The sequence below is a fragment of the Antennarius striatus genome, chromosome 2 (genome assembly GCF_040054535.1).
Source record: "Antennarius striatus isolate MH-2024 chromosome 2, ASM4005453v1, whole genome shotgun sequence".
Classification (NCBI taxonomy): domain Eukaryota; kingdom Metazoa; phylum Chordata; class Actinopteri; order Lophiiformes; family Antennariidae; genus Antennarius; species Antennarius striatus.
In genome coordinates, this window is record NC_090777.1 from 19468477 (window position 1) to 19478111 (window position 9635).

Here is a 9635-nt window from a genome sequence, read left to right on the forward strand (position 1 = left end):
CGTTTACTCTGTCTTGGCGCCATCTTCTGGTAAGTAAAAAAGAAAAAAACCAACAGAGGTGAAAGGCAATTACCAATTTTTATTGAACAATATTAAAGTATTTCACGAGAGCCAGTGTGTTGGTGACACCACAGAATGCAATGTATGAAGTATTGTGCAGTGGGATATTAGTGTGTTGTCCTTAAGGACAAGAGCTAAAGCCAAATAAGGAAAAATAATAAATTAAACACCCTAAAAAGACGTAAGAAATATCTGTATTTAAAAGGGAATTAGAGTCTAAATTATTTGCAAAAATATTAAAATACTAAATAATATATTATTTTACAATTCGTTTGGCCCATAACTGGGACAGGAATATTGTAGTTCATTTTAAATGACAGCAAGCCCCATGATTCATTGCTTTAATCCGTATGGCCGCCAGATGGCAGTATAAGGCATCCTCGGCCTTTCAGCTACAGTAACGCAGTCATGGAAGAGGAAAACAGACGAAGAAGACGTTTCGCGGAAGAATTAGAAACAGGAGCGGCGAGGCTACTTTATACAGTAATGTAATCATATAGGGGTTTGCACATGAGTCTGATACCGGTGCGTAGCTAGAATGAAGAAAGTTAAGAAGCCGCGAAGCATCAATGAGCCTGCATTTAAGGTAATGCTAACTCGAACTAGCCACATCGTTTAATGTTTTTATTTTCACTGGTAGCTAAAGCTACATGCAATGGTCTACCATTGTTTTCTTTTATATCGTCTTTTGTGCAATAAAGTAATGTGTTTTTTTTTACTCGTGCCATGATAAACAACCACTGCGGTCATGTCCACCACGGTTACGTCAACGGATCCACAGCCTCAATAAGAGGAATGGCAGAACACTGATGGCCCGGTCGTAGTGGGTACATTTATAGGCGAGTGTAGGACCTCCGGGGAAACTGTAGATCATGCCAGCTAACGGAAAAGTCATCCCGCACACCCCGCTGGCTGTGGACTTCTGGCAAGTTCGCAAATGTCCAGGGACACGGTTGTTCTTCCTGTCTCACATGCACAGCGACCACACGGTGGGTCTGACCTCGACCTGGAGCAACCGGCCCATTTACTGCTCCCCAACCACCTCCACGCTTCTCAAGCTGAAACTACAGGTAAAGGAGAATGCACATGAATATACCGAATGAATAATACACTTTTTGACATGCGCACTGTCTCACCAAACGAATCCATTCTGTCATTTACAAAGTCAAATAATTTAATTGATTTAATTGCCGTGAGTTACAGAAGTCGTTTAGCATGCTCCTCATCAGGATCAATCATCAGGACATTACATTGTCCAGATCACAAATCTGATTAATGATGGCAAGAAAATGGTGCATAAGTTTGTTTGCATGGCAAGTTTCTTGACGCTTCATTAATTTGTCCACTAATTTTATTTTAATTAATTTGTCAACGGATCCACAGGGTACAGAATGTATTGACATTATGTCCCCACATTGTGTGAAAAGTGATGTTATCCATTATCTTTGTGTTTCAGACGAAAATTACAATCATTTGGATTGAAATGATGAAGAACACCAGTTGATCTGGTGCTGCATTGCATGTCCTGTACAGTCAGTGAATTATTTTATGATTATTTCTCATCAGGTGAAAGAACAATGGATCCATCCGTTAGAGCTGGGTGAGCCATATGTGCTGCCGCTGGATGATATTGGCAAGGAAAGGCTGACGGTCACATTGATAGAGGCCAACCACTGTCCAGGAGCTGTAATGTTTCTTTTTGAAGGCTACTTTGGCTCTATACTATACACTGGTCAGTGTCTAAAAAGCTAAGCAAGTTGTCCCTCGATTTAAGTTTGTAAGGAATATTCTTCAACTCTGACTTTGCATTCTTTATTCAGGGGACTTCAGATATTCACCTTCTATGTTGCGTGAACCTTGCTTGAGAACCAACATTACTATAGATGTCCTGTACCTGGACAACACAAACTGTGACCCCAATCGCACCCTCCCCTCCAGACAACGAGCTACTCAAGAAATCAAAGAGATCATCCGCAGCCACCCCAGCCATGATGTCGTCATAGGTAGTGTATAAACTAATATAAACATTGATTATATATTCTTTGCTCATTTTAGGAGGGTATCAATTAGGAAAAATAGAGGAATGTTATGGTATAATTTTGTATGTACCATATTTTTAGGTCTTGTTGGTACAGAATCATTTACCGTGAGTGTATGACAGACTGCTGTGCAGCAACCATGACCTTACTTTGGCAAACACGTCAAGTAGTCTCATTAAGACAATAACCAAAATGACCCTTGTTAGTCAAAATAACTCTTGTACTCTGTGCAGTCATAAAAAAAAACCATTTTTTTCTTACTTGTGGAATTAAGCATTATTATTTCGCTAGGTTTCACAATGGTGCAAGTAACTGGGCTTACGCTAGCCGATCGCCACTATGCCATAGGCCAAGTAAATTCCAGAGTGGCTACAAGGTTTTTAGTCTGTGTAGCCATAGTGGCGTTCTTATTTTTAGGATAAAAAAGGCTAAAACTTACAACTTTTTTGGACTCGCGAAAATCCCCGAGCGATAACATAAGAAAACAAACTTTTTCTTTTGCTAGGCAGTGCGCAAGCCGACGAAAATAGCCGAAGTGACCCGAATGCTCCCGATCATTAAATATGCACTCGGGTCATGACCTCCTCTCGTCCAATGAAAAAAAAGGATTCTTTTTTTACAAGCTAAACCCGCGAATTGGTGTACGACAAGGTGAGGACGATCGATCGAAAGAAATTGAGAAGTTTTATAGTCGATTTTGTGTTAAAATTCTAATTGAACAACAAATGGTGAATGCTGAGAGGGGGTAGGAATGGTGACAGACCGATCACAAGATAAATGAAAGATATTATCAATACTTTTTTGTAGTCTTAGACTTTTGAAAATGACCAGCAGGAATAACCAGCGATGCATGTAAATGTGTATTCACCTCGCTTGCTATAATAACAAGTAAAACTTACAAGTAAACACTGAGTAATAACAAGAATCAAATTTATTAAAATCAAAGTGTCTAAGTCAAAGTTAAAATGTCTTCTGGTCTAAGTAAAACTTAAAAGTAAACATTGAGTAATATTTTGTATGACTGTATCTTCACAGAGTGAATGCAAGTTTTTAATTGTTGAATCTCACATTCATACCTGCATAAAGTAGGACAGAAATAAAGATAGTTCAGCTTGAACTGTTGACTTTGGTGTATTTTTGTAGGTAAACTGAACAGAAGATTAAGCACCAGAATGCAGGAAAACAATCCCATTTTCTAAAAAATTACCCGGGGGAGGCCCCCAAGACTGTGCCGCTGTCTTGGTCACAGCATGTGGCTTTTTGTGGTTTACTCAATTCTTTTACACTGAACCACAGTGGCTTAGTCATACTACCTCCTAGTGCAAGCGCAGTGTAACTGCAAGGTCATGTGACAGATATTCAGGAACCTGGTTTGATTGTCTCTAAATATTGCAACTATTAAAAGAAAATTCCTTGTGCTTTTCCAAAATACATAATCTATCCACGTACGACTATGACCCTGCTGCAGCTCCTTGGACTCAGTAGGCCACTGATAGTCATTCATGATGTTTTGTGCTGTTTTACAGGCATTTATACACTCGGTAAGGAGTCCCTGCTCTTGGAACTGGCGATTGAGTTTAAAACTTGGATAGAGGTAAGTTTTGAGAGAATGGAAACTCTCAAAGCTCTGGAACTACCTGACGTTTTCACCACTGAGGCAGGAGCCGGTCGTATCCGTGTTGTGGAGCAGTCAGAGATTTGCCCTGCCATGTTAAACCAGTGGAACAGAGAACAACCCACACTGGCCATCGTGCCCACAAGCAGACCCCTGGTCTCCCTCCACCCAAATGTCCATGTGGTGCCATACTCTGACCACTCGTCTTACCAAGAGCTGGAGGATTTTGTTGCAGCCCTTAAACCTAACTCCATTGTGCCCATTGTTGGTAACTATGTACCCGCAGGTCTCTGTGCCTTGGCTGTAAGTAAAAAGCGCCAAGACATTCTAGTGCCAGAATCAGTCCAACACTATATGTCGAGACAGCCTGAGATCCAGGTCAGCTCATTAGCATACACTAGCTTCAACCACAGATACCTTCAACCTTGTGCTCCTAAGGGAGTCATATTTGAGTCTCCCTTACAAAAGTCATGTAAAGAAGCTGCAGAGGCAGATCAGGATATTTCTGAGGAAGACCTGGACACAGAAAGTAGTGAAAAAGACTCTGAAAGTGTCCTTGTCGACATGAACAGAGATTTTGTTCCTGAGGAAGACAGAAGTGAACCTAGCGATGTTTGGAACCTAAACATTGTACAAACAGTGTCTGAGGATATCGCAAATGCAGAGTCAGTGTCAATGAGTCAACTTACTCAGAGCAATTTTGCTCCTGTGGATATTCTGTCAAACATCAAGGCCTGCTTGATGCCAGTCTCTAAGACAAGAAAATCTTTTCAAACTACTGCCAAAACTATCAAGGCAGCGTCTCATTGCAGTAGCCTGCATAGCAGATATGGAAATGCTCAAAACAACAGCATATTGTCTGGTGGTGAAAGCATGAGTCTGCAAAGCAGAAATGGAATTAATCATGATGAGGAGGACATGTCAAATAGCACTAGCATGAGTCAGCTCAGTAGACATGGACTTGATAAGGTTGATGAGTTGTCTTTGCTGAGCAGCCTGGATAATGGGTCCTGCAGGTCACCAGCCTCTCTGAGCGTGTTACAAGAGGAAATAGACAGGATTGAAAACAGTGTTTTAAATAATCTCTTTGCAGAGGAGGACTTAAAGTTCTGTGGCATCTTGCATCAAGACTTTGTGAAACTGTTTACCCTCTGCCCTACATGTAACTTCAAAAAATGATGACATCTCAGATAATGTGACCTGACATTTAAGTGTTTGTTTACCATTTAAGGTGTGTGTCCATGTGTGTAAACCTGTTTTTATTGGTACCTTCTCTAAATTATTTATTTTCATGTGCCTTCATGTTGCTTGAATGCACTGGAGTTCAGAAAAGCTGGATTGTAATTAAAAGGTTAGAAGAGCTTTGTAATGTTTTTTGATAAATGACATGTCTTTGCTCTCACATTTTCATCACTGTAGACCCAACCCCCTTGAATCTTAAATCAAGTGTAATTTTCAGTGGTTTGTCTTTTTTCTTTTTCTTTTTAACCACTCAAAATTATTTGCCAATATGTACATAAATAACTTATTTAGCTGTGTGTTTCTAAACAGGAAATAGTGAAATAAAAGTCAAGAAAATCATTTATAACTTGCCTGGAAACCAAGTGTCTTAAAATGTTTTTGTTTCGGGTTTTTTGTCTGTTTTTTTTTTTTCTTTCTCACCCTTTAGCATTCCTTTTTGTTTGATTTGAGAATTCAGTTTTGGCATAAAATTTGAAATGAATGACTAAAGTTTTCACTCTGAACAGTGGCCTTTGATTTGCTGCTCTCTGATAAAAGCGGTATTAAAAACTAATAGTGGTTTGGTTTCTTTTGGTAAATAGTCATACAATCTATGAGTTGTTTTAGAGTGGGAAAAACAGCTGAACTCATTCTGCACATGTTACTTAGGTTACAATCCTCACACACTTGTAAACCTTTTGAAACAATTCTGCTTGATTTTTCTTTTAAAAATTACTTTTGTCTCTATTTTCTCCAAGTAATTAACAGACATGGTGATTTGATGTTCACATCTAATGTGTATCGTTTTATGTTAAAATTATTTGGTGAAATAAAGATCATTTTACTCTTATTTGTTATAAATCCTCGTCTCTTCTTTGTTGACTGGCTTTTTAAATAAATATTCACCTATGGTGTCCTTTTGCCCTAATAAGGAGAAATTCTATAACATATCCTGTACAGACTGTCTACATTCACAGCTGTTTTCTGTTGTGATGCCATTATTCTACCATAGGATGGCAGTATTCAAACGTTTCAGCATTCATTTTTGCCCTGCATCACTTTGGGTTTTTGGTTTCTGCAGCATGTCTGAAATCTGAAGAAAAGGAGTCAAATATATATTTGGTAGATGTATGCTAAGCAGTAATGACTCAGCTCTCAACAACGTTCTCTGTTCCTCTGCAGTTTTTGTTTTTGTATTAACATATTGTAAGTGTAGATAATAGAAATGCTTTCTCGCAGGAATGAGATTTGCTGTGCTAATGTTAAAATCAAGCTCAGTGAAACACTGAAAGATTGTTTGGAGAACTGTATTGGTGATGCTCTGAGTAAGACAGCTTTATCCACCGTTCACCTATGAAACATTATCCATCACACTGTTGGGGTCAAAGTCTGCATATGATCCTGAAGAGATATATATGAAAAAAACAAGGTTCTTTCATGTGAATACTGCCTTACTGAGGGCTTTATTTGCTGCTGTTCGGCACATTTTTGCCTCATCACCTCTGTAGAACAACCTTCACTGTGAGAGGTGTTGTAGCTCTAAATAAACACCTAATCCTAGCACTCCCCATTAGACTGCATTTTGAAAAGGTGCCTCAAAAATGTCTTTATGGTAAGTTCAGAAGCTTCAGAGGTGTCATGCTGAGACATCATAATGTCACCATCAGTGGGCTGTCATATTGACATGAGTCGCCTCTTGTGTTCATGAAAGATGAATGACCAGCTCTGCATGGCGTGTCACTGCATGAGGGAGGAGGGAGCTGTGGGATTAGCAATCAACCACTGGTTCAGAGGCGACTCTGTTCAGACATACTGATGATGATTTGTGTTGGCAGAAGTATTCAGATCCTTTTCTAAAGTAAAAGTATCCCAGCTTAGTAGCAGAGGTAAGAAATGCATAGTGGTGGTCATGGCTGTTATACTATTACACAAAATGAGAAGGTGTGAGTAGCATTATATTGTTTTAACTGCTTGATTTATTTCTTTAGGACAGTTGCTAGTGGTCAGTGGAATATCCAGCTATTCATCCATTTTCTTCAAGATGAGACAACAGTAATCGTTAAGTCATCAGCAGCTTTTTCACCTTGCAGGTCACCGGTTTTGCTGGAACCTATCCCAGCTGCCTACAGGAGAAAGGCAGGGAATACACTGTATGTGTCGCCAGTGCATCACGGTGTATCAGTGGATTAATCTACTGATTAATGTATAGATAAACTTAATTTTGAAAATATTCTGAAAGGCTGTCACAGTTTAGCACCAAAGCCAATTTGACATCATTACAAATATACTGTACACCTTATAGTATAAAAAAGAAAATTGTAATTAAACATCAAACCTGCTAATATGGAGCCATTATGTATACTTTCACATGAAAAATGTTTTTCTGTCATTTACTTAATCAGTTAATGTCTTGTTCTTTCAGCTTTAATTTCAGATACTGTGTGATAATTAAATTTACAATAAAGCTCTTTGTATATTTTGTGAGCCAAGATTTTTATTTGTAAATTGGAATTGGAAATACACTGCTCAATAAAATAAAGGGCTCGCATTGATGTGCCATCCTGGATGAGCAGGACCACCTGAGCCACTTGTGTGGGTTGTAGACTCCATCTCATGCTACCACTAGAGTGAAAGCACCGCCAGCATTCAAAAGTGACCAAAATATCAGCCAGAAAGCATCGGAACTGGGAAGTGGTCTGTGGTCACCACCTGCACAACCACTCCTTTATAGGGTGTGTCTTGCCAATTGCCTATAATTTCCACCTGTTGTCTACTCCATTTACACAACAGCATGTTAAATTTATTGTCAATCACTGTTGCTTCCTAAGTGGAGAGTTCGATTTCACAGAAGTGTGATTGACTTGGAGTTATACTGTGTTGTTTAAGTGTTCCCTTTCTTTATTTGAGCAGTGTTTTTCTCTCATATTTCCAGTGGAATTGCAAGTAAGAAAATACTAGATGCCAAAGTACAAATGAAGTACAAATGCAAATATCTCAAAAGATAAGATAGAGCGCCTGAGTGATGCACTTAGAGTAGTTACATTCTCCTGGGCTCTCATATAAATGTTAAAGTCACTGTGAGGTACCAGTAGAACAGCAGCCTTTTACCTGCTCTGATTGCTCTCTAGGTCTGAAGGAGCTCCAGGATTGTTATGCTGTCCTGACGTGTTTAGATTAAAGTTTTAATCCGTTTAGACAGCAGGGCGGGATGGACTCCAGTACTCCTGAGATTGGTTGAATAATCGGGCCAGGGTTGAAATTGCATTAAGATTCCTGCATATTTTACACAAGCCTCCTTCTTTGCCAACAGCCCCAATAGACTATTTTAAGGCAGTGCACTTGTATTGCAAAAACAGAAAACATGTTTTGACCAAAAGAATAAAAAAAGGAAAAGAATTAGAGAGGCAAAATGCATTTTCCGTTTTTTAGTCTGTGACAGAATATGAAGCCCTGGAAGTGAGGACAAGACATGAAAGGTAATGGAGTGTCACACCCCCACAAGCATCACAGTAGGGAGAGGTACTAAAGCGGTGGATTCCTCACACGCCATTACTTCAAAGTGTAAATCATGAGAATGCTAACCCGGGAGGCCAAGCTTTTTAACCAGTAGTAAAACTGGCCATGGAATTCAATTGAGAAACAGTTGACTATTCACTCATCTCTTCTATAATATTTTCTAGTATTTATGGTGATGCCATTCTAGTTTATAAGTTTTTTTTCCTCATAAATTAGTATGAAGGGGAAGATCCAGCTGTGTAATTTTAACTCATTGCTCTGTCCCAGCATGAGTGCAAATACGTTGTCCACCTGATAGCAGGGACTAATATTTGTCTGTCCACCAAATTCATCCATCCAGATTCTATAACCTCTTATTCTCTTCCTGGTAAGGCTGCAGTCGGTCCCATTCGGTGAGAGGCAGGATACACGCGGGACGGGTCGCCAGTTCATCACACGCCTGTCACAACCGTTCACACTACCATTCACACCTACAGCCAATGTTCAGACACAAATTTGCTTCTATTGAAAGCCAGAGCACCTGAAGAGGATCCATGCAGAAATGGGGAGAATATGCAAACTCCACAAATAAAAGTAATCAGATCTGAATTTGACTCCAGAAACTTGACGCTATGAGTGCACACCACTCGTCCCCCCTCACCGTTTAACACTTAATCATAGGGAGTCCTGTTAAGTGTCACTGTGGTAGAACAATGTCAGCTCCTTGACTCATTAAGCAGCACTTAGAAGTTGTGTGAGCATATTGTCTTCACCACAATGATTAACATTGATCAACCTCAGAAGACACACCAACGCATATATTGTGACTAATTGAAAAATTTGCTCTGAAGTCGGACTTCATGAGGCTTTCCTGACAACATTCATCTGCATCGTTTTGTCCTTTTATCCACAACTGCAAACTTCTGAGCAAGGAAAGAGTGCACAATGTAATTTATGTGCAAGAGGACGTTCGCAAATACTGAGACTGCTGACAATTTGTGTCAGGTTAAAAGTTAGTGCCAGCAGTGTAGACATAGGCTTTCTGTAAGAAAACTCTGACACAACCTGCCTGTTATTTCTTTTTTCCTTTTTTTAAATTATTGACGGGGTTGTCCCCTCGTAGGAGCTAAATATTGTAATGTAGGAACCAGAGGAACCAACATTGACTGCGTTAGGTTTTGATCCAGAAGTATTAACGGTTTTTT

At 39.5% G+C, this 9635-nt stretch overlaps 1 protein-coding gene across 1 annotated transcript; it reads left to right on the forward strand.

Annotated features, from left to right (window-relative positions):
• Positions 1 to 462: 462 nt before the first annotated feature.
• Positions 463 to 5785, forward strand: dclre1b (DNA cross-link repair 1B). Its single transcript, XM_068335176.1, has 4 exons — positions 463 to 1130; positions 1627 to 1792; positions 1881 to 2063; positions 3626 to 5785. Exons 1-4 carry the CDS (start codon positions 933 to 935, stop codon positions 4891 to 4893), a joined length of 1815 nt encoding a protein of 604 aa, XP_068191277.1. The 5' UTR covers positions 463 to 932; the 3' UTR covers positions 4894 to 5785.
• The last annotated feature ends 3850 nt before the right edge of the window (positions 5786 to 9635 follow it).

Excerpts from the sequence above, each read along its gene's own strand:
- dclre1b (XM_068335176.1), top strand. The coding sequence starts at position 933 with ATGCCAGCTAACGGAAAAGTCATCCCGCACACCCCGCTGGCTGTGGAC. Across the intron at positions 1,131-1,626 it reads TTCTCAAGCTGAAACTACAG|GTGAAAGAACAATGGATCCA; the intron begins GTAAAGGAGAAT and ends ATTTCTCATCAG. Across the intron at positions 2,064-3,625 it reads CAGCCATGATGTCGTCATAG|GCATTTATACACTCGGTAAG; the intron begins GTAGTGTATAAA and ends GCTGTTTTACAG.